The 25,850-nt window shown below is 46.6% G+C and overlaps 1 protein-coding gene across 2 annotated transcripts in view; it reads left to right on the forward strand.

Moving 5' to 3' along the window:
• Nucleotides 1-614: 614 nt before the first annotated feature.
• The window catches only part of LOC144754417 (cholesterol 7-desaturase nvd-like), a 444,943-nt gene continuing 419,707 nt past the window's right edge, over nt 615-25,850 (forward strand). Inside the window, exon 1 of one of the 2 annotated variants that reach the window (XM_078642160.1) lies at nt 615-1,137. In XM_078642160.1, the coding sequence (XP_078498286.1) occupies nt 738-1,137 (400 nt within the window). In that variant the 5' untranslated portion in view covers nt 615-737. The remainder of the gene's footprint in view (nt 1,138-25,850) is intronic. The other variant, XM_078642159.1, reaches the window with a different exon arrangement.

Consider the following 25,850-nt stretch of genomic DNA (forward strand, 5'->3'; position numbering starts at 1 on the left):
AAAAATTTAAATAAGTGCTATATAAAAAAATAGGAAATAAACATATTGATAAAGTAGTGGGGCATGGCAGCACCTTGCATGTGTCCGTAAAATTGACCTTTTATGGTCTGCATTTTTGCCCCTAGTCCTGCATTTTTTTAAAGTCCTGTCCTGAATGCGCCCCCATGTCAGGTGGTCACCCTAATGACAGCAGTTGACTAGTTGCCGAGGAGTCAGGGCACGCTGGACGGGTCCAGCGGCATTCCTGGGCCGTTGGATACTACAGTGCCATGGGTGACGTGCCGGGTCGCTCGAAGCGCGCGTCTCCAAAGCCTGTGGGCATCCTAGCTCAGGGCAAGGGGCGAGCAGTGGGGCGAGGCCGGTTGCTGGAACCAAGCTTCAATTCAACCTAGCAACGGAAGCGAAAGAAGAGCGAAGCAAATGACGAAAGGCCTTAAGTGCGTGATTTTAAGGAGGAACACGAAATAATAGGCGGCGTCACGGCCAGGAATAAGGAAGTCTTCAAAATGACTTAACCAAAAACACCGTTTACAACATGGCGGGCGGAGTCACGGCAGGTGTAATCTCTAGAAGGAGCGAGATTCCCTCAAAAAGTGGGCGGAGCTAAAATAGGAGGGGCTCGCCGTGTTCTTGGCAACTACCTGTTTCGGGTGCACTTTGACGGTCGGGTTCTCGCAAGGAAGTTCTTGCGTTTGTTCTGCGGAGCCTTATTCCTGGACAACTACTAGGCAGCCTCAATGGAGTCCGTTCCCCGCAGCTTCCTTTGCCTTAGCGTGTGGTGCTGTGCAGGCGCCCTGCTGGTCAGCACGGCGGCCGGGCTCGTCCTTGGCGGGCAGCTGCTGCCTGAGTCCACGGTGTCGTCGCCTCCTCGCCTAGCCTTTCTGCTCCCGGTCGCAGCGCTGCTGATGGCGGTGCTCTGGCTTTATCGCTTCTGCTCCGGCCCCATGGAGCTCCTGAGGGGACCCGACCAGATTGGTTATATACCAGAGCAGGGTCGGAGCCGCGGCGAGACGGCCAGCGACGTCCGGCGGCGCCGCAAGAAGGGCGACCTGCCTCCGGTCTACCCCAACGGGTGGTACCTCGTTGTGGATTCGCACCTGCTGCCGCGGGGAGAGGTGCGCAATGTCACAGTGATGGGTGAGTGAAGAGAGTTGCGGACAGACTTTGTCTTGCAAGGAGTATTTCGTTTGTCTATAAACTCCGAATTTTAATTTTTTTTTGTGCCAATGTTGATTGATGAAGTTTGGCGGTGTACCACGCGTATAAATCGCTTTATTTTGTTTAGTTAATTTGCAGGGTCAGACTGGCCGATAGCGCGATTAGGCAGTACCAGTAGAGCTGGCCTGACAGGTGTGTGTGGGCCTGTTTTGAGGTCTGCTGGTCCGGTTTTAACTGTTTATTTCCCCGATATTAAAATACATTGCCTCTAGCAGGCTCACATCTATGCATGTACTGTTCCATACCTGTCAAAATAATTGTACTGTGTATTTACCAGTTCCGAACCGCCCCTATTTGCAAACCTTTTTAGCTTCTACTTCACTAATGGGTGACACTTTAATTTTGCTGTCAGGGTTTTTTTTGTTTTTGTCCATTCCGACCCTATTAGTTTGCACAGCGTATTAGTTTCAGCAGACATTAATTGAGAACGCACTCCAGAAAACTGGCGTATAATAGTATCCCGGGTGTGAATGGAAGATTTGGTGCTAGTACTGTGTGATTCTGACGAGCCGGTCCTCTTACTAACCATTGCGGGTCCAACGTAGCACTCAATCATACCGATAAGTAATGGTATGTGCTTGTCACTGAGCTACCTACTACGGCTGATACCAACCTATATCTTACGTTTACCCAATTGATTTAAATGAGGACTTCTGCGTCAGTGTGTTTGGTGTAAAGCCATTATATTTTGAGCCAAACGCCAAGATTACATCACGTTGGGACAGTCACCGGGAGTGTCGCCAATTCGCCACAGAGCAAATACAAACTGCCATATAGAAATTGCTGTACATTTGCATTGCGAAATTCTGTATGCATTACGATTTTTTTTGAGATAGGGTATTATACTGTTTATTGCCCTGATATATCGAAAAACACGGATTGCAGAAATTACAAATTGATACTCTCTCATAGCTTGCACAACACATATACAGCGTAACTTTACAAGTTCAAAACTGTTCCGATTTGCAATGTGGCCCACTTTTTTTCTTTTTAAATAAAAATAAATCTTTATTTGCTAATAGAGGGCACTTTTATTTTGGTGCCCGTGCCTCTCTTCTATCCCAGTGAGACCCTTGCCATAATTAGTAGTAATGAAGAAAGCAAATGTTTTCCTATGTGTCTTCATACTACTGGAAGACAGGAATAAGACACACATGTTGTTTGCCTTGTGATCAAAATAAAGAGCATAAGAGTATTATGTTATGTTAAAATAGCTTATATAGCGCTCAGCTGCCCCAGCAAAGGGGCGTCCCGGCGCTTTGTAGCCGGTAGATAACTGGCTCCGGTGAAATTCAGCAGGGCATATTCCAGAAAAGCTTAGTTTAGGGGGAAGGGGTAGGTTTTGATTGCTTTTCTGAAATCCAATAGGCCTTCCCGCTCTCGTAAGTTGGCTGGTAATGAGTTCCACAATTTTGCTGCTAAATAGCGGAAGGAGCGTCCTCCCGCTCAGCAGCGCTTGATCCGGGGTATCCTGACCAGATGTTGACCTGCAGAGCGTACTACGCGAGTTGGAACATACGGGGTCAAAAGGTTGCAGAGCATTTTAGGAGTACAAGTTTTAAGATTTTAAAAGAAAGGCATAGTGTCTTAAACTGAATTCGCTGAGCCATAGGGAGCGAATGAAGTCTCCGGATGGTGTCAGAGATGGAGCAATATCGGGGAAGGCCTACTAAGGCTCTGGCAGCTGCATTTTGGGTGCGCTGCATTCGAGAGATCTCCGCTTGATTGGCTCCCAGAAGCAAGGAACAAGCGTAGTCTAATCGGGAAAGAACCGTGGACTGGACTATCAGCTGCCTTGTAGATGGATCAAAGAACTTTAAAATAGGTCTTAGACCTCGTAAAATGCCAAAGCATGTAGCAGCAACTTTTTTTTGTATGTGAGCAAAAACTAAGGGAGGAGTCCAGCCACACCCCCAAGTTTTTGACTTCTTTTTTGGGTTCTGGAGCTTTACCCAGAGTATTGGGCCGCCAGTGATCGCCCCATAGGTCTACGTTTTTTCAAACCAGTAGCACCTCTGTCTTGTTTGCATTTAATTGCAGACAGTTAGATGTCATCCAGTCTGCAACAGCAGTAAGGCCACTTTTAAACCTGGAGACATTTGGGGCCGATCCTTCAGTTAGAGCAACCACTAGCTGCATGTTGTCAGCATATGAGACGATGGTGAGGTCCCATTGCCTGGTGACATCAGCCAGCGGCTGAACATAAAGATTAAACAATGTGGGGCTCAATGCCGAGCCTTGGGGAACACCCTGCTCAATAAGATGTGCCTGACATGGGAAAGGAGGGGTGGAAACACGAAAGGACCTCTCAATCAGAAAGGATCTGAACCAAGCAAGGGCCAGATCAGAATTAGACTTCTTGATCTACGTAGCTATGCCCAGTCAAGGAGTGGATATTTACACAAGTACTTAAAATGGTAACAGGAAAGTGAAACAGTGGTGATACCAAATATCTACAAAAGATGAAAACACATTTTGAGGGTTCCTCATGGGCAGCACTCTGTAATTGAAACGCATTTCTGAGATGGGCACCGTAGAATACAACCTAAGAGCCATTGTTACAACACCAGCAAGAGATAAAGCACTTAAGTTGGGCACCCTGACCTGACTAGGGAGTGTTTTGGTGCCTAGAAGCCTACCACGAGGAACAGCAGTTTGCAGAATCAACCAGGTGAAACTTTCCCAAAACTTTTAAAAGGTTGGGATTTAATCATATTTTCTACCTCTTGGAAGAATGGAACAAGGGGCTGAAGTGTGCTCAGTAAGGCCACACTCCAGTTGAAAAGAGTTCAGGTTTGTCCTCTTCGAGCTTTTTGCTTTGCTGAAAACTGGTTTAGCATCCAAGTAATCTAGCTCCGTCTTTTACCCAATGTGGGATTTCGCCTTTCAAAAAGTGACTACATCTGAAGGTAGAATTTTGGACCAGGACAAGGCTGCAATTCCTTACGACTTGAGGACTGACCTCACTGGTTACAAAATCCAGGTTTGCCCACTCGTTATGTATTGGACTTTGAGGAGAATTTTGCCGGATGTTAGACCTGGCATCCCTGGTGTGTTTTTTCCTCCTGTTTTTTTTGCTTCTAACCTCATTTTTTTGACTCAATGCTGTATTTTGTTTTTGCTGTTTTTTTTTTTAACTCTGGCCACTCTACCACTGCTATCAGTGCTAAAGTGCTCCCTGTTTAAATTATGATTATAATTGGTTATCCATGATTGGCATATTTTATTTACTGGTAAGACCCTAGTAAAGTGCACTGGGTATGCTCAGGGCCTGTAATTCGAATGCTACTAATGGGCCTGCAATATAAACATACAATTTGCCCCCCACACCTATACTTAGAACTTTTTCTTTGGAGAAAAACAATAATCAGGACGATTTCTGATTACTTAGGCTTATTTATTTTAGCCCTTGCTTTTTTTAAAGGTATTTCAAATTGAGAATTTGGATATGTACGAGAAAAACACTACACAATTATTCATTAAACAAAATTTGACAATTCTACATTCTTTTACAAATACATAAAGTCATACTATACAAAACATTTTTTGCACATTATTTACAGTGATGATGTATCTTAAGATAGTGAAAAACAGGAAAAATTATTTATAGTTATAACACGTATCAATAATGAAACAAGATAGTGATTCTACTGAGAGGACATTTTTAACAAGAAGGCGAGGTGATATAAATAAATTAATATTATATCACAATAATTTCTTCGTATTTTTGGAGGGGCCTTCTTGATGCCGACGCGTTTCGACCGGTTAAATGAATCAACGCGGTCTCATCAGGGCGTTTTCACTTTGTTCCTTAGTCTTATGCACGAGTGTAGCTGGATCCTGCCGGTTCAACAGCTCCCTTTTCTTAATTTCTGTTGATTAAAAACTCTGTGGGCAGCGCCATGTGTCTTTAGTTGGAAATCCTATTATTCATTGAGTCTTTCAGTCTGCCTCCAGCGCGGTTGTTAATGTGCGTGCCTGGGCGCCCCTGGTGGGGGGAGCGAGCGGCCCTCGCTCAGCGAGTGTCAAATTTTTCGGATGCCCACTCCGTTCAGCTTCAATCTGGTAAAAGACCGTCACGGTAACATCCCTTCTTGAGTGACACGTGTATATGTTGAGAAGTATCGGAGAAGCGTGGACCCCGCGCCTTGGCAAATTCAAGTTCTGCCTGAACTTGAATTTGCCAAGGCGCGGGGTCCACGCTTCTCCGATACTTCTCAACATATACACGTGTCACTCAAGAAGGGATGTTACCGTGACGGTCTTTTACCAGATTGAAGCTGAACGGAGTGGGCATCCGAAAAATTTGACACACTCGCTGAGCGAGGGCCGCTCGCTCCCCCCACCAGGGGCGCCCAGGCACGCACATTAACAACCGCGCTGGAGGCAGACTGAAAGACTCAATGAATAATAGGATTTCCAACTAAAGACACATGGCGCTGCCCACAGAGTTTTTAATCAACAGAAATTAAGAAAAGGGAGCTGTTGAACCGGCAGGATCCAGCTACACTCGTGCATAAGACTAAGGAACAAAGTGAAAACGCCCTGATGAGACCGCGTTGATTCATTTAACCGGTCGAAACGCGTCGGCATCAAGAAGGCCCCTCCAAAAATACGAAGAAATGATTGTGATATAATATTAATTTATTTATATCACCTCGCCCTCTTGTTAAAAATTTCCTCTCAGTAGAATCACTATCTTGTTTCATTATTGATACGTGTTATCACTATAAATAATTTTTCCTGTTTTTCACTATCTTAAGATACATCATCACTGTAAATAATGTGCAAAAAATGTTTTGTATAGTATGACTTTATGTATTTGTAAAAGAATGTAGAATTGTCAAATTTTGTTTAATGAATAATTGTGTAGTGTTTTTCTCGTACATATCCAAATTCTCAATTTGAAATACCTTTAAAAAAAAAAAGCAAGGGCTAAAATAAATAAGCCTAAGTAATCCGAAATCGTCCTGATTATTGTTTTTCTCCAAAGGAAAAGTTCTAAGTATAGGTGTGGGGGGCAAATTGTATGTTTATATTGTAATAGATGGTCCAGCCCCCGGCACGACCCAGGACCTAACTCCTTTTGCTCCAGCACTAATGGGCCTGCAGCACTGATTGTGCCACCCTCTTGGGTAGCCCTGTGACCATGCCTGCCACTACAATGTCTGAGAGTGCAGTTAACTGTCATGTCGACCTGGCAAGTGTACCCGCTTGACAAGCCCAAACCTTCCCTTCTACTACATGTAAGGCATCCCTAAGGTAAGCCTTATGTAGCACCATGGTCATGGTGCAGTGTATATATGCTGCTGTGTTTTACATGTCCTGATAGTGAAATATGCCAATTTAGTTTTTCACTATTGCAAGAACTATCTCTCCCATAGGTTATCATTGGAGCTGCCTTGTAACACCTTACAAGTATAACTTTCAATTGGGAAGAGATGGAGATTTGGAGTTTGGGCTGCTCAAACTCGGAATTTAGAAAATACATGTTTCTGTGAAGTTGGTTTTTAAATTGTGTGGTTGAAAATGCCACTTTTAAAAAGTGTAGAAGGGCAAAACAGCTGGGTTGCAATCTGACTAGACAAAAATATAATGCAATATAACATGGAGAAATAAAATAGTTTTCTAAAGTGTGCACCCTCTGAGGGAGCTCCGCCCGATTTAAAGTGAAAGAAAAAACTAGGACTGGTGTCCTAGACACAAGGAGCACTACTATTGTTCACTGGAATAGTGTAACCCATTTACATTGGATAAGTAAACGAACTTCAATACTATATATATACAAAAACTAAATCCAAGAGCAACAATCACAGTGTGAAAAAGTCCATCATCCAATCATCACTGAAGCTCTGAATGTAGCTCATTAATTGTTTATTGTGCAAACACAGGCACATCTCAGGAAAAAATGGCGGTGTCCTCTGACAACGAGCAGGATTGGGATCACTGAGTCTCCTTATCAGTTTGAGCCTAGGGTCACGCATGCGTGCTTAATTAAGATTACGGTGACTGACAATTGACTGTTTCCCAACCAAGCCGTTTGGAGATTCCCCGGACAAAGGGCAACTGTTCATGCCCGAAATGCATCAGGGAATTGTTTACTCAATGTGGGAACTGTTCAATTACCATCTAGCTCATGCAGAACAATTTGTTTCCTGTGATGTGCCTGCGTTTGCTCAATAAAAAATTAATGAGCTACATTCCATCTCGTCATAAGGGGGAGGCTCTCAAGAACTTTGCCGGGCTGATAATGTAATGCCCTCAGTTCTATGTACCATGATTATACCATAAGATGTTTATTTGTAAACACAATTGCATCAAAAATTGAACAAGAGAAATTGCACACTTTTGAAGCCCAGATAGATTGGCTTTGCCAATGCTCGTTTTTTTATTTTTACTGGCTCATTAGTTCCCCCCCCCCCCCCCCCCCCCATAAGTAGTTTTAGAAAAACCATGACCACACAGTCAAAAGGCCGGTCTCTAATGACACGCCCTTTCTCTGTGCCAGTACTTGTTTTTTAATAAGCCCACAAAATATGATTGAAAATTAAGCAATGAAAAAAGTTCCCTTAAAAAGAAGTCACATGGCTTGTGGGTGTCTGACACCATTGTGGAAGGGTAGGTCTTATTTAGGTGGGTCATATGTGACTGGATCAAAAGGGGCTTGAGAATGCAAGTAGAATTCCCTGCACACTCCACCCCACAACTCTGCACCGGAATCGGCAGTTCCTTTAATGCTCTTCTTCATGCAAGTATAGTCATAAGTGGCAACATGCTGTCAAAAAGTAACTGCTGCTGTTAATCACAGAAAATATTGTTATGTAAAAGATATAATTTAGCCATGGATTGCTTGTGGTTGCCATAGCTGATGGGACCCAAGTTGGATGCTCATATGGTTGGGGATGGAATGAACACTAGTGCTTAATTTCAGCGAACATAAGTAGCTATTGGGTCTATAGCAGTTGTAGAGTAAATATAAACATTACACGTTGCTTGGAACATCCTAACAATTAGTGAGGTTACTAGGTGTAACAGACTGCAAGAGTCTGACTTAAATTTTCAGAATACACATGTATTAAGCATCTGGGAGAGCTTTCAGCTTCTAGTTAACATGACCTATTAAAAAATGTAGTGGTAGTATGGATGCCCATGGGCAGTACATTTTATCATTTTAGTGTGCCACTCGTCTTTGAACATCACCTCCTTTTAATGCTGAAATAACCTATAGCTACTGATGTTTATGCTGTATGAGGGAGGAAATGGAAGCATTGCAGCCTGCCATAAGCGGCAATCCCGTTCAGACATAGGAACAATGACATTGGCATAAAGTAACACCTGGCTGCTGCCTTTAACATTTGAATATACAAGAGCTCGCTCTTGTTGTGCTGTCTGTCACACGTTTGAGTGCCATTGGTAATGAACATTGTGGTTTTTAAAAAAAATCTTTTTTATTAACTGTGCAAAGAGAAAAACGGTGGTGTACATCACAGTTATACAGTGCATGACTTACAATTGTACCATAAGAAAGTCAAAGCAAAAACAGGAGATTGTATACCTTAGGCCTCATTAAATACAGTTCAACAGCATACTTTCAACAATGCAGTGGTTCGTCAACCCGGGCAGGAGTGGGGGGATCGCAAATGTGACCCCTGTATTCATTCCAGCTGGACCATACACCAACCCATTTCTGTGGACAACCCCTGGCTACATAAACTGTCTTCTCCTGGAGCATGCACCAGTCCATGTCTGTTTTCCAGGAACCAAGTTTTGGATGACCCACAGCTCCCCACAGCCTAGCAATATTCCGTTTCGCAATGGCAAATCCCAGCGTGTCCCAAGTTTTCCCACGAGATGACAAATCAGTGGGCTCCCATATATTCAAGAGACACCTCTTCGCCTCCACCCGCAGCTCCACCTCCCACACCTCCCTCATGCATTGGTGTATTCGCTGCCAGTAAACCTGGAGCAGTTGACATTCCCAGATAATGTGGAAGAATGTCCCCACCTCCCCTCCGGCAAAGCCCATCAGCACTGCGGCCCATAAGTTGCAATCTGGTCCCTGAGATATAGACTCGATTAAGAATTTTTAGTTGGATCAGACGAAGTCTGGCTGATATGGCTACTTCCTTAGGGGACGCTAGCGCACTATTCCACTCCTCCTCGTCTATTTCCAACCCGTCCGACTCCCACTTATTTTTTAAGGGATTGCAATAAGTCAGGGGAGTTGTTAATAAATTTTTGTGTACGCAAGGGAAATGGCGTGTTCGGGGAGGTGGCCATCCAGTAATCTGTCCTCTAGGGGGGATGAGGGTAGGGGGAGAGTTCCTGTGGGAATGTTGGACTGGAGGTAGTGCCAGACCTGCAGGTAACGGTAATATTCTGTTTGTGCAAACTTCTATGTCTGCTGGAGGGAGGCGAAAGACCCAACCCCCCGGACCCCCAAAGATCTTTAATGTGGGAGATACCAATCAAGTCCCAGTTATGGAACCCCTTAGTGCGGTTCAGGGTCCCAGTCGCTCGGAGGCTCATAGCGGGGTGGCCATGGTGAGAGTGTCAGCCCAGCCCAATTTTCGTTGCACTATGTGCCATATTTGTACTGAATGCTTGGTGGGTCCGGTAAGCGGGTACCTGCCAGGCCTAGAATATAGCGCCGCCTCGTAGTTCCCTCCCGGCAAAAGCCAGCGGTCCATTCCGCACCCTGGATCATTGCCGTCGCAGTACGTGCCCTGATTGATGTCTGCACGATGCGCAGCCCAATAATATTTACGGATGTCAGGGAGCGCAATGCCCCCATCGAACCAGCCCAGCGTCAACTTCTGAAGGGAGATACGAGGTGCCCCGGCCCATAGAAGCCCTCTGAGCGAGGTTTCAAGAGATGCAAAGTGTGACTGGGGCACCAGGTCAGGGTGATTCTGCAGGGCATATAGGAATCACGGCAGCACCATCATTTTAAAGAGTGACGCTCTGCCCAGCAGGGAAAGCGGGAGTTTCTGCCATGAGGCAGAGTCCCTCTTGAACCGTTGCAAAGGTGGCAGGAGATTCCTCTCATATCGGGTGTCTGCATCCTTGGAAACAAAAACCCCTAGGTATTTAAACCCATCTGTAGCTATCGTAATCGGGCAATTGCGGTTAGCCGCCGGGGGGTCGCCGTGAAGGACATAGAGGACGGACTTGCCCCAATTTATACTGAAGCCGAAATTCCTCCCAAAACTAGTAAAGATGTCCATGGCCTCCATGAGTGACTTGCGAGGGCTAGTGAGATATAGAAGGATGTCATCCGCGTAAAGCGATATCCTGTCCTCCCAACCGTCCGCCCATCGGAGCCCCTTAACAGAAAGATCTTGTCGAATCCAGGCAGCTAGTGGCTCCAAAGACAGGGCAAACAGCAAAGGCGAGAGGGGACACTCGTGTCGCGTCCCTCTTTCCAAACCAAAGACCTCGGACATCTAATTGTTAACAGTAACCTGGGCCAGGGGCCCGGAGTAAAGGAGACGCACCCACCCACCCTATGAATTCTGGGCCGAAGCCCATTTTTCGGAGGACCGCCATCATATATGGCCATTCCAAGGTATCAAACGCCATAGCGGCATCTAGTGACACCAGCACTGCGTCCTCCCGAATGGTGTGGCAGCGCCCCAACACACCGTGGACCCGACGGAGATTAAGAGCAGTATTGCGATGAGGCATGAATCCCGATTGGTCCGGGTGAACCAGTGTCGACAGGACTGGCCGAAACCTATTGGCTAGAACCGTAGCCAGGATCTTGGGTTCTGCGTTTAATAGAGAAATAGGCCTGTAGGAGGCACACAAATCTTTAGGGTTGCCATCCTTTGGAGTAGCGACGATAGTGGCTTTCCGTTGATCTCTAGGTAATTGTCCCTCCTCATTACTTTCCTCAAACATCCATTTAAGATAGGGGCCGAGGACGTCAGACTTGCGGTAATGAACATTGTTAGACTGGTCATCCTTTGGGTGGTCTTCCTCCTTCTCCCCCCCCCCCTCAACTTTTTGCGTGCTTCCCTCCACTTTTTGCTGTATCTTTTTGTTGCCTCACTTTGTTGTGAGCACTTTACCTCGGCTAACCAGTGCTAAAGTGCATGTGCTTCTCCACTAAAACATGGTGACATTGGTATATATACCTGATTGGCATATTTAGTTTACTTATAAGTCCCTTGTAAAGTGGTATATCATATACCCAGGGCACCCACACTAGTAGCCTTTCAAACCAGTCTCAGTCCTGCCATTGCAACTCCTATTTGTGCATTTTACTGCAGCTTTGATTTGACTCTGAAAATCACTTGCAAGCCTTAACCTCCCCTTTTATTACACGTCACCCCTAAGGTAGGCCCGAAGTGATCCTGTGGGCAGAGTGTTATGTAACTTAAAGGTAGGACTTGTACTTTTAAGTTTTATATGTCCTGGTTGTGACAAACAGCTAAATTTGTTTTCACTTCTGTGAGGCCTACTCCTCCCAGGCTAGCACTAGGAATTCATTAAAACACTTTTAAAGATGTAATTCAGAAAGGAGCAGCTACTTCATGTTTCATATCTTTGGAATGGTGGTGATGAATCCTCTTTAATGGTAAAGTTGGATTTGACATTACCATTTTTGAAATGACACTTTTAGAAAGTGGACATTTCTCTGCTCTTAACTTCGATCTGTGTGCCTACAGCCTGTCTCCAATACACGTCTGGGCTGGGTGACGGCTACACTTTGTGCATTCCTTCTAGACAGCCACAAATGCAGAAAGGGCAGGGTGTGACAGGACCCATCTGCATTCCGATAGCCTTCCTGGGCAGGAAGGGGGAGAGGTCGCATACGCCTGAATCTGAATAGGCTGGTTCCTGTCCACACAGTGAGGGCTGATTACCCCTCACATATAGCCTTGCAGACAGGACTAGGTTGAAAGGGATCCTTGTGCACTTCAGAGAACTTCTTTGAAGTCACCCCCTACACCAAAGGCACTTTTGAGAATAGGGCACTAGGGCTCTGCCCCTACCAAATCAGTACTGAACCTGGGACTACTCTGCTGGAGTAGAAACTGCTGTGCTGTGCTGTGCCGATTGCCACTTTTTGTGTCTGACTGTTCTGAAGAACTGCTTCTCTGCTTTGCTGAGCTGCCCTGCTGTCTGGTGATCTCTACCCTGTTGAGGACAAGGATTGGACCAATCTCACTTGAACCCAGAGTGACTCCAAGGGCTTGCTGGTTTGCTTCCTGTTTTCTGAAGTCTCAGGGACACAATTGACTTCTGCAATCCTGTTGGTTCTGCTGGACTCTGGCATCTGTGAGTTTTAACCTTGCCTGAGGTGCCCCCTACAGTCCTGGGCCTCAGAAGTGGGTTCTGCAGAGCTGATTTTCTACAAAAACAATGGTGTATTGCCTCAGCTGCGTGAGAATTCCTTCCTCATCGCCCTTTGCCGACTCGGAGGCTGCTCGATGATGAAAAATCCACAGCCTGCACGGCTCGACATTGCATTGTATTCACTTCAACTGTGCTCTCCGATGGTCTGCGTCCCCGTCCCCCCCCCCCCCCTTTTTTTTTTTTTTTTTTTTTTGCACAGCTCAACCACGCAGTAGATTCTTGACGTCGACACAAGCTTCATCCAGGGTATTTCTGCAGCTGGACCTGTCTTGGTCCTGTGGCAGGCCTGAACTTTGAATTTGCAACAGTTCGTCGAGACATCAAGTAACCCTTTCACCCATAGTGACTTCTAATTACTGTTTTCACATTTAATGTTTAAAAATTAATCTCAATTCTTATTGGATTTTTGTTGTTTTTGGTCTGGTTTTACTCTGATAGATATTCTCTATTTTTCTAAACCGTGTGTAGTATTTTCCATTGACTTACTATAATTTAAGTGTTGCACAAATACATTTCACATTGCCTCATAAGTTAAGCCTGACTGCTCCATGCCAGGCTACCAGAGGGTGAGCACAGGTTAATTTAGGGTGTGTATCTGACTTAACCTGACTAGATTGGTGGTCCCTACGTGGACAGGGTGCAAACCTGTGCCAAGCAGAGACTCTATTTCTAGCAAGCTTCTTGTGGAAAGGCTAGATTATACGTTATGAGTAGCCCAAGAACTCTGGGTCACGGTCGTCACTCCTCAAAACCTGTAGTGAAGAGGCATTACTGCTGCCTCCCACTCCTGACGAGCACCAGTTTGTGCCCATCCCTCTTTTATCTTGCTTTTTGTATTGGAGTTTGTACTATTTTGTTTTTCCAGTTTTACTTCTCCACTTTTGAATTGCCTATTTTCTTTTGTGTATTGGGATTCACTCCCTGCCCTCCTTTGTCCTGCCTGTATTTTCTTGCTCCCCCCTCTAGTGCTCTACCCATATTCTTACCGCACTGCCCAACTGGCTTGCACCTGTGGTTTGTGCTGTTCTCCTGCCCCACCCTTTCCCAGTGACTACTTAATGGAGGCTCAACTTGTGGACATAGGAATTACATGCACTGCCTGGTGCTGGTTGAAATCATTCTGGAGGGTCGCATGCAACAGATATGGCTCCCCCGTTCATCTCGACACCGCAGAGGGTGTCCACTGGGGTGCCACAGGGGTCCTCATTGAGCCCCTTCTTTTTCACATTTATGTGACTCCCTTGGTTCAGTTGGTTGGAGGATCTTTGTAAAAATTGTAGCTTATGCCGACGACACAGCTCCTGTTTACCTGGGAAATAGCTGAGTATTTTACATCCTCTGCAAAAAACTGTCCAGCAGTCTTCCATTGGCTTTCCTCTGTACAACTTAAATGTAATGAGGACACATCAAAAATCTTCCTTTATGGTAGTTTCCTGCCTCCGTTTAGGGATGCTCTCTGGCTGGATGACTATCCTTTACCGGCCTCAACAGGGCAACCTTCCAAGAATCTTGGGATCTGGTTCGAAGAGAACTTTCCTTTCTCTACTCAGATTAAGAAATTTGCTGGGAACTGTTTCGGGATACTCAAATCCCTCAGAAAATGTTACCACTCCTCCCTAGGGCCGTCAAGGAAACGGTCACTCTGGCCTCGGTACTTTCACGTATCGACTATGCCAACGCACTAGATGTTGGTCGATCGGGCTACTTGCTTAACAAACTACAGGTAGTCCAGAATGCTGCGGCCAGGCTTCTTTTCAACATCCCAATAAGCAGCCTCATTAGGCAATCTCTGCGCACCCTCCACAGGATGCCTGTAGCCGAATGAGTAAAGTTCAAAGCACTGGCCCTGGTGCATCGTGCCCTGCTTGATTCCGGTCCAATCTATTTAAGGAAGCGTTTTATGTTCTACACTCCAGCTAGACTGCTTCCCTCACCTTCTAGCACATATTCCTCTCTTTCGTTTGCAAAGGATGGGTGGCAGCTTTCTTGCTTTCAGGGCTGCTGCGGCTTGGAATTCGCTCCCTTTTGCTCTTCGCAGCATCCAGGACCTGACACTTTTAAAAATAAAAAGACTGAAACTTTACTTTTTATTTAACCAGCCACACTTCCCTTCTCAAGGTCTGCTGGGGGACACTCCTTGGAGTATCCATGGGCGCTCCAATAACATAACATAACGTAACCGGCCGCGGTGCACCAAGGGCTAGTCCGTGCGCACCCAGCACCAGGACCCCATGTCCTACAGCCCGCCATGGCTACTCCGCCAACGAACTCCAAAACCACGAGACTACTGCTGTACTGCCTCCTGCTACACAAAAGGACCATCATCTGCTGACACTGCTGCTTCTTTTGCAACATCCGAACCAACGCAACCTCCAATTAGACTCCTTCATCCCTCCAAAGACCACAGCTCCACTGCGCTCTACTCAACGTTGGGTCCCTCGGCAAGCATGCCATGGAGGTCTGGGACAACATAACCACACTCGCTCCCGATGTGACGTTCATCACAGAAACCTGGCTCACCCCCTCATCCGCACCAAGCATCCCTACCACCTTGCCCTCCGGATACAAGATGATCCATTGCGACTGCCCCAACAAACCCGGCAAATGCATCGCCATCCTCCACAAAGACTTCCTCGCATGCACAGCCCTGAACGACGAAATCACACTGCTCATTGAACACCAACTTCCAGATCATACCCATACCCAAACGCCAAAACAACCATTAGAGGAACCCTCTCCTACAACGCCATACTGGACTTCATAGCTCCCCTAGTGTTAAACTCAAACCACTACATATTCCTAGTTGACCACAATTTACACCTTGAAGATCTAGTTGACTCCAACTCCACCACGCTTCTCAAAAACATGAGCATCATTGGCCATTTCAGCTGTTTGCTGCTCCCGTGCAAAGCTCAGGACACACCTCAGGCCCCATCTCCTCCACCCACTGCGCCAGATTTTCCCACACCACAAAGCTGTCCTGGGCAGATACGGCATCAGTCACTTCACCACCTACTGCCCTCTGGAAGCCCAGCAAGACCCCCTCCCCTCCCCCATCCCAACTGGGGAAAGTTTGCCAAACCCCTCTGAACCACTGCCCTAAACAAAATGAGACCAGACCAGCCGCAGCGGACTCCCTCGATCTCTAGATCCAGAATTTCTCCAATGGGATCACCTCCACCACCCATACAATCTCTTCCCCCCCGAAGATTATTCCCAGGGGAAAAACCACCAAGCAAGCTGACTTGTTCATTCCTAAACCTCTGACCCTCAAATGTCACTGCAGGAAACAGAAAGTACTCTGGCGGTCTGACTAAACAACTGCAACTCCTTCAGGGCCACCCATAATAGCTACCACCAATGGCTCAAGGAATCCAAGAAAGCATCACCCCTCACCTTCTGTCTTGAAGTGAGCACCAACCACACCAATGAACTCTTCAACATTGGCAGAGTTCCCCTGTCCCTCCTCCACTGATCACAACATCCGTCCCTCCCAAGCTTTCTGTGCCACACTAGCAGACTTCTTTCACCCCAAGATCGCTGACATCTACAGAAACTTCGACCCTCAACCCACCAACCTTACCAACCCGTGCACCTCCAGTGAGGCAATCCTCCACCGAATGGAAGCAACTCTCACCGGAATGCACCATGTCTATCATGAAACTCCATCCACTCCGGATCCCCCTCGAACCCCTGCCCGCATCACCTCTTCAACCTAGGAAGTGAAGCCATTGGAACCCCCCTTGCAGGACTCCTCAATACCTCCATCGCTACAGCCACCGTACCAAACGCATGGAAGCACTCCGAGATAAAACCCCCTACTGGAGTAACCCACAGTCCACTCCAACAAACTCCAGAATTACAGTCTCATCTCGCTCCTTCTCGACTTAAGGTGGCTTCTTGACTTAAGGTGGCTCTGCCACCCTAATCCTCCCCGACCTCTAGGCAGCCTTTAACACAGTCTCCCACCACAACCTCATCACCAGACTCAATCACATAGGCATCCAGAGCAATGCTCTCGGCTGCATCACCTCCTTTTTCTCTGGATGAACCTGGAGCATCCTTTGCCCCCGCACCCAAAGACATCATTTGCGGCATCCCCCAAGGATCCTCCCTCAGCCCAACCTCTTCAACACTTAGCTGACCTCTCTGGCCTACATCGCTCACACCCACAGACTTAACATTGTCTCCTATGCCGACGTCACCCAGCTCGTCCAAACCACCAAGACTAGCATCTCCATGTGGATGAATACTAACTGCCTAAAACTCAGTACATGCCTGCCCTGGACCGGAAACAACCAACCAGGGAGCTCTGATGTGCCAAGATCATCATTTTCGGAAACGAGCCCTCCCCTTGGGACGACACCATAAAGTACAGGTACAAAAATGAGGTACAGTCTATGTTTCAACCCCAATGGTATTCGGAGGAACAATGAATCCTTATGGCGGGGTTTCATCAGGACAGAAGGAGGCACACCATTAAATGAAAAGGGCTAGTTCAAAGCCCATTTTTAAGTTTAAATATAGTTTTACTCCAGTCAACAGGCCTTGGCTAAAACCTGCATTGTGTTCAGCTTTCCTACATCTAGAAAAATGTAAAAAGTAAAGCTTGTAACTTTTACCCTTCTATTTAAATGAATTACAAAGTATTAAAATATTTTTTTTGCTTTGTGTAACACTTCTTGCCTCAATCTTATAAGAATCCTTAGTGGGATTTAGATTACATCTGGTAGCACTGACACAAGTACTTGTATAAAAAAAGTCAGAATGTATTTTGTGCAATCACCAAATTTCCCCCCAAATTAGATTACTCTTTCCAAAATTTCTCCTTTATATATTTGCAAAGGGCTTCTCATGGAAAGCATAATCAGTGTGATGCCTTTTCTCTCCCCTGGCATTGTAAAGAGCCCTGTATTTTTAGTCTAGCCACATCTAGTGTGCTGCATGTAACACAATTCTTGTTAAATACAAACTACAAAGCCCAACTAGCCTAGCTTTTCAAATGCTACTCTACTCAAACATTTCTAGGTGACTTCCAGTACTTCACCAAGAGTTCTACCCTCACATTTCCATAATTTAAATGTGAGAAGCTGAATTAACTATCATGCGTTGATGATATGAGGAAGACTATGGCTGATTTGGCATCTAGAGGGTCTGTTTGTAGTGGCTTGGTACCTTGAGTATGATAGTATGCCGTAACATGGTCTGTATGGCTCACTTTGCTAAAGCTGTGTGACCTGGCAATTGAGAGTGGATCGATACTTTAGGACATGACTGTGTAAACTGAGCCAAAAAAGGGACTGACATTCTGAAAGTACTGTAGTTGAAATTAATCCAAACAGTCGACCAAGCACTTGTTAATGTTTGGCTCATAGGTTGATGGCAGTACAGAATGTTAAAAAATGCTTTGATGGCTAATGTGAGTTTGTGGTAACTTTGATACATGCAGTTTTATTTACTGAAAAAACATTCCATCCAAAAAAAAACAGCGTGAAAAGTCTAATGTTGGTCTGTATAACTTTTAACAAACTAATTGACGGTTTCTTGTTTTTCCACTCCTTTTTAGGTCTCGCCTAGCGATGCAGCAAAGCTGCTTGCTAGGGAGATCTATTGTCACAGACTTGCTTTGCGATGCGGGACAGGATAGGTGCACGCGCTTGAAAGACATCAGCTGTGAACGCGTACGGTGGCATTGGCTGAAGTGGCAGGACAGGACATGTGCACTGCGTGTGCACATGTTGCCCGGACACCCCAAGTGCACGCTCACGGTGTCTAACCGGTTGCCCCCGACAGCACATGGGCACGCCTACGCACAGGAGTGCACATTTATCCCTCCCTGACTCCTGCTAGCTGGGCCTGCGCGGACATGTGATGTGCACGGCCGTCTATTGCACTCTCGCCAAGTCCTCCGGCAGTGCAGCATGTCAGCCGCCGATGCCCTGGAGCAGCGCTTCCGCCTCAAGGTATTCGCATGTCACAGCCCACTAGGTGCGCTCAGCTAGCCTTTTTAATCACAACCCCTATTTAATGTAACTATCCCCTAAAAATGTAATTATCCCCTAAAAATCCACTTGTTAATCAATGCCTTGCCTCTATAGCCACCGTATTTCAACACCATTTTCAACACTCCACTGCTTCAGCACCTCTCCGCCCCTATAGAGACCCTACCTAATAACCCCAACCTCGCTTCACACCCTTCGGTATCGCTCCGCCTCAGTGATATGGCCCTTAAATGTCCACCTCCCTCCAAAAAGATCACAAGGTACCTTCATGAGTCGTCTCCTGGGCTCACCACCTCCGCCACGCCTGAACTCTCCTCCCCTGTCCAGTAGCTCCAAATGTTCATCTTCTCTCCCCAAGGATCCCCGGGAAGCCTGCACCCACATCCCTCAGGCAATGTCCCGGGGCACCCGGAACTTGTAGTTCCCACCAGTTTCTGCGCGAGATAACAAGCAATAGAAGGACTACAACACCCAACGGCCTTCACAGCAGATGCATTGAGTTTGAAGGGCGGCCCCTGGCAGCTCAGAGAAGAACTCACTATGAGCAAGACCGAAATAGAGCACAGACTCTTATTCCCACTCACATCTCTGGTTCGGAAAGTGACAGTGGCACGTGCATCTAAACAAACCTTAAACTACACCCATACACCCTCTTCCCTCAAGGGTCCACAGCAAATCCTGTGCACTGCTATCTCCTCTCCGAGAATCGGTGTCTCCCATTCCAAGGTTTCCCTGTCCCAGCCTGCAGTCTGGGGTTGGGGTGTCTTCCTAAGCCTGTCTGTGCTGCAGCCCTCTATGGCGGGCAGGGCGTTGCCCCAGAACCTAGTTAGTGTTTAAATCAGGGCCATTGGCCGTGTGGTGAAGTGTTATCCACAGGGTTAGACGTTACCCTTAAGACGTTGTTGGATGCGTTTCCTGTGTGTCTGCCAACAGTGTGTGTGCACTGTGTACACACTCCATATGCCCCCTTCCCACTCACGTGTCACGCCGGAGCCTCCAGTAGGCGATGTTTGTGCTTGGTGTTTTGCTTCTGTGTGTGCTTGTGTCTGCCGCTCATGTGTGCTGTGTACCACTCTCCATGTTCCCGCTGCTCCCACTCACGTCACGCCGGAGCCTTCTGTAAGTGGTTGGTGGTGTTGCTTCTGTGTGTGTTTGTGTGTCTGCCGCTCATGTCTGCTGTATACCTCTCTCCATGTTCCCGCTGCTCCCACACATGTCACTCCGGAGCCTCCTTCCTGTAGGTGATGTTTGTGCTTGGTGTGTTGCTCTGTGTGTGTGTGTCTGCCACTCATGTGTGCTTTGTACCACACTCCATATTCCTGCTTGTACCACACGGGTATCACGCCGGAGCCTCCTGTAGGTGATGTTGGTGCTTGGTGTGTTGCTTCTGTGTGTTTGTGTGTCACCTCTCACATGTACCACTCTTCATATCCCCACTTTTCCCACACAGGTGTCACGCCGGAGCCTTCTGTAAGTGTTCTGGTAATGGGCCCTGACTCACGGGCTCCTCACCCAGGGATGCGGGTGACTCGTTTAACAAAAGAAAAACAAAACAAAATAAAAATGTCATTTACAATGTCAATGGCTCAAAATAATGTCAGTGCGAGACCTATTGCATTGTAAATGCTTGTTTTTCTTTTCAAACAAAGAAGGAGAAATTTCCTAGTAATTGTTAGACATGGCATCTTTGGCATGGTTTCCCCTGACATTTTGCCTCTACCTCCTGTATTTTTTACTCTGTGCTGGATTTCGTTTTTGCTGATTTAGATGCCTTGGGCACTTTGCCACTGCTGATCAGTGTCAAAGTGCAAGTGCTTCCGGGATAAATTGCTATTATGGGTGGTTATCCATGATTGGCAGATTTGTTTCATCAGTAGGTCCCTAGTAAAGTGCACTGTGTGTGCCAGGGCTGGTGATTCAAATGCTACTAGTGGGGCTGCAGCACTGATTGTGCTACCCGCATGAGTAGCCCTAAAATGGTGTCGCAGGCCTGCTGCTGCAGTGCCTGTGTGCAGTTGCTAACTGCCATGCTGACCTGACCAGTGTCCCCACTGGCCAGGCCTAACCCTTCCCTTTCTGTACACATTGGACACCCCTATGGAAGGCACAAGGTACCCCCCCTGGGCAGGGTGCAGTGTATGTGAAAGGTAGAGCATGTACTAGTGTGGGTGACATACTCTGATAGTAAATAACTGACAATTTCGTTTTTCACTATTGCAAGGCTATCTTCCCATAGGAGCAGGATAGAAAATTGAAGTCTGGCATCCCGAACTCAAATTAATAACCCGTCTTTTAGGAAGGATGGTTTTTAAATCCTGTGTTTGAAAACCGCACTTTTAGAAAGTGGCTGTTTTCTTGTCTAACCTTTCTGTGTGCCTCTGTCTGATTGTGAATTGACTGTCTGGTTTGTGAGTGACCAGGGCGGCTCCAGGAGGCTGGGTGAGTCAGCCCTAGGCTGAAAAGCTCCATCTGCATCTTGAGTGGTGGGGGGGGGGGGATAGCACTTGGGCCTGAGTAGGGCTGTGTCTGCCTTCCACAATGCTGGCTCCACCTCCTACTGGGTGGCTGACAACCCTGCGCCCCTCTCTCAAAGGAAGAAGGTGACCACTGGCAGGAAGTACCCAGAACTGGTTTGGACCAGGCTCCGAGCCCTCCTGCACAAACTCCTGGAATCGAGAAGGAACCTCTGCCAAGGAGAAAAGCTAGAAGACTGGAGAGGAAGGACTGACCTGTGTGTTTGTGGGCTGACCTGCAGTTGCTATTCTGCCAAGGAGAGGGGAAGGACTTTGCTGTTGCTGTGTCCCCTGCTTGAAGAGATATCCAAGGGCCTGAGAAGAGCTGGCCGCCTTGTTTTGAAGTCCCAGGCACAAAAGGACTTCACCCCAACTTCCCCCAGAACTCTGCTGTGTGAGTTCCAACCTGCCTAGAGTGTTTGATCCAGTTGTGGGGCCTCTGGAGGTTGTTTGGTAGCTGACCAAGAGAAAAGAAGCCAAAGAACTTTATTTATGACACCGACGCCGCGACCTGCACCGAGGCCGGGAGCCACTTGTGAAATCAACGACTCAGCACCTGCGCTGCTCCGACGCCCTACGCTGTCCGCCGACGCCAGCAGTGATCGACCGTGACTGACGCCAGCGCCTCGACTCCGGGTCTTTGCTGGAGGCCGGACTCTGGTTATCGTGGTGCTGATAACCGCTGAGGGTGAAGCAAGAAGCTCACAGACGTCGCATCAACACTGACGACGCTCATAGACTCAGTCACATCTCGAAGATCTACACATCGTACCTGTGCATCACCTGCATGTCGGAACCAGCTGAAAGACTCCACGCTGCCCTCCCCCTACAGACTGGACTCGACGCGCCTTGCCGCCCCATAGTCTAAGAAGTGCCGCACCCCTTTGTTTTTCGACGCTGCAGCTGTTTTTGGATCTCTCCTAAGATACAGGTACTTTGGGCAAAACGTGAAGCCTCTGTGGATTATTTTGGTACAAGTTCTGGAACTCTTTTTAAAATGTGTATATATATTTTTTTTGTCGTATTGGTCTTGTGCAGTTTAGATGCAAATACTTTATTTTTCTAAACTGGTGTGGTGTCCATTTGTGGTGTTTTCACTGTGTTACTGTGAGTGTTGGTACAAATACTTTACAAATTGCCTTTGATAAGCCTGTCTGCTCGTGCCAAGCTACCAAGGGGATGAGCAGAGGTTATCTAAAGAGTGTATCCCCCTTACCCTGACTAGAAGCAAGGGCCCCTATTTGGACTTTGGTACCTACCTCTGCCAACTAGAGACCCCCACATCTATCAGTAATCATGAAGGAAAGTTTAATTTCTCTTAGGGACACAGAGGCGAGGGTGATGCGTTACTTTCTTTATTTCCTTTCCTGCAGGTTTCAACGAAATAACTCAAAAACAATCTTTCCCATGGTGCACAGGTAAAAGCTCAACAACAATCCACCAATGAACAGTTCACGATGGCCACAAACGCAAGAGCCCCCCAGATAGCTTCCTCTTTCTTTACTGCAACATGTTTTTCCACCTTTTTCTGTTATTCTACTTTCAAACTATCTGAACCTGAAAGAAGCCAGCGCAAGAAGAATAAATCTGAACCTTCCTGCCTTGAGCGAGTAAAAGCAAAAGACACAAGCAAACATGGTAAATAAAAGCTGATCAGGCATGTACCATAACTCGGTAAACAGACTATGCAAATTCCTCTGAGAACATGCACAGTTCAAATAAACATTTACTTTGGAAAGAATACATAAGCAATACTTCTGCCATACAACTGTGGATGTACAGTGAAAGAATCCAATACTCTATAACATTCTGGGCTGGTGACAAGGCTCTTGGGAACCTTGTGCGGGAATAATCCTCGCCTCTTTGTCCTTAATAGAATTGAAACTTTCCTTCATGATTACCAGGACCTTTTTCATTCTATGTCTGTACCAGAGGCGAGGATTATGGTCGGTCAAAGCTTCTCCATCACCAATGATGCCATCTCGACAGCTGGCTTAAAAGTGAACCTTTTGAACCAAAGGATCCTAATTTCCTCTATTCTATTTTTTTTTCATATGGGATATCTTCCCCCATGAGGGTGACTACAAAAGACTAGTGGAACCTAGCTTTTGAGATTTAAAAATGTTTTTTAAATATTTTTCTTTTTCCTCGCCTACTTTGCTCCCTGCTACCAAGAGCTAGTCCTTTTTACATCTTTTTCTCTGGTTGTGGTGAAGATTTCTTTGACAAATTACAGAAAAGAAGCCCAAATACTTACCGTAATTTCTCCTTTCCTAGAGCATCCTGGATGAGCCATCCATCTACTGACAACCATCCTGTCAGAAAAAGAAGCTTCCATCATCACTGTAACAGAGGAAACCAGACCTAAAAAAATAGTTTTGTTTGAAATGGTAACCGTCCAATAAAAATAAGCAATAATTAATAACTGCATCAGGCCTCCTAGGTTGTTTCCGCCTGTCCCTCCCACAAGTGGTGTCAGGAGTCGGATCTGAGGACATGGAGGCTGTTATGCATAAAATGGCAGAAAACCAGGAGAAGCTAGGCAAGATCATGGAGAAGTTCCTAGCTGTTGCAGAAGAGGATTGCAAGAAGTTGCATAAAACCCTGACAGAACTAAACCAAACTCAGGAATAAGGAAATTAGCAGAAACACTACGCCAACAATGAAGCCATACTACCCTTCCTTCAGTTGTAATGCAGAAATATGTCAGCAGGGAAAACCCAGACATTTTCTTTTCAAATTTTGAAAGGATGACCACGGCTGCTGCATGGCCTGTCGACAAGTGGGGGCAGTACTTGGGGCCTCTTCTCTCAGGAGACCTCCCAGCTGCATATCAAGCAGCGAACCCGCTTGGAATGACACCATACGTTAAGAAAAGTATCCTAGAACGGATAGGAGTAGATAGAGATGTACAGAATTTGCCTCTGTCAAATTCAAGAAGGACCAAAAGAGACTCCCACGGCTCTGTACTATCGGGTACATGATATGACAGACTGCTGTTTAAAACCCCGGATCTTCGCGAAGTAAGAAAGCGTGGAGAAAGTATACTTTGACCAGTACTTGTTATCCTTACACCCTCCCCCCCCCCACCCCCCCACCCCCCCCCATACAAAAAATGGATTCAACACACTCTCCTTACTCTGGAGTGGAGTCCGCTAGTGCCTATAGCAGAGCACAAGAAATCCAAAAGGGGCGAGAGGGAACTCTGAGATCAGTACCGAAACCACCTAGAATTCTTCCATTAAGGAAGCTGAGAAGGTAACGTTACTACCAGGAGCCATACCCACATCTGTGCGACACTCGACAAAACTAGGAACTCCGTGTTTCCACTGCGGTGTGTATGGACACATTGCCCAAATGTATCCCCAGAAAGAAGAACCCATGTAAATTTGGACTAATCAACATTTTTTTTTTCTGCACCCCCTTGGAACCCAAGACTCTCACATATTACCGGCAAGTGACAGTCAATGGAGTGAACAGAAAGACTCTAGTCGGCACAGGATGTCTTCAGAGCGTTATCCAGCCCCAGGCTGTCCCAGGAGGTGTTCAGACCACTACAGAAATCATAAACATTCAGTGTGTGCATGGGTACCAAAAACAATATCCCATAACTGAGCTGTGCATGCAGCATGATCCATCAGTAGAGCTGGTAACCCTTGGGGTAGGACTGATCCTGAAACTTCCTGAACCCCTGGTACTAGGTAATGACTACCCACACATGAGCAAACTCATAAGAGACCTGGATCGAAGAGGCTAATTGGAGGGAAACTGCATACTTTTCCCAGTTACCTAATCGGGAGTCACCCCCGGGAAAAATGAGGAAAAGCAAAAAGCAGAAAAGGAGAGAGAAGCAAAACTGGACCCATGTTGCCTTAACTCGGTCAACTTCACCCAGTATGTGGGAGCCCGATCGGGGTTTCATTCGGCCCAAAGAAAATGCCCCAGTCTGCGAGAAGCCTGGAATCTGTCACAGGAAAACCCAAATCCAGTAGGTCCCCAGTTCTTTGTGAAAGAGGGATTACTTTATCGAAGAGGTGGACTAGGTCTTGCCCCAAATGTTTAGTGCCCCTGCAATATCAGTGAATGAGGCATTTTCCTTGTACATACTCCTTTGTTTGTAGGACATTTCGGGGGAGAAAAGACAAATCGCGAACTTGGAGAACTTTTACTGACCAGGGGTATACCATTCGGTCCGTAGGTATTGCAGGGAATGCTTAACTGTCAGAACAGTAGCCGAATTCTGCCTGTAAGAGTGCAGTTACAACCTCTACCTGTAATAGAAGAGCCTCTAGGGTTGGGATGGACCTAATCGGGCGCCTTCTTCCATCCCGTAGTGGGTGTCTGTTCGTTCTAGTCTTCTTAGATTATGCCACCAGATTCCCCGAAGCAATAGCATTAGGACAACCACCCAAATAGCAGAAGCTATAATCAATATCTTTTCAAGGATGGGATTTCCAAATGAAACCATAACTGACCAGGGAACACCCTTTGTTTCTCACCTGATGAAACTGTTTTGTCAACAGTTGGGTATAAAGCAAATGTGTACTGCTGCTTACCATCCCCCAAACAGATGGGTTGGTGGAGAGGTATAATGCTATCCTGAAAGTCATGCTAAACAAATGATTGGAACTGGAAGCGAGAAATGGGAATATATGCTGCCCGTAGCCCTGTTTGCCCTTCACTGCAAACCACAGAAGAGCACAGGGTATTCCCTGTTTGAATTGCTATATGGGAGACAACCTTTCACCCTGTT

This window comes from Lissotriton helveticus, chromosome 5_1 (genome assembly GCF_964261635.1).
Source record: "Lissotriton helveticus chromosome 5_1, aLisHel1.1, whole genome shotgun sequence".
In the NCBI taxonomy this organism is placed as follows: Eukaryota; Metazoa; Chordata; class Amphibia; order Caudata; family Salamandridae; genus Lissotriton; species Lissotriton helveticus.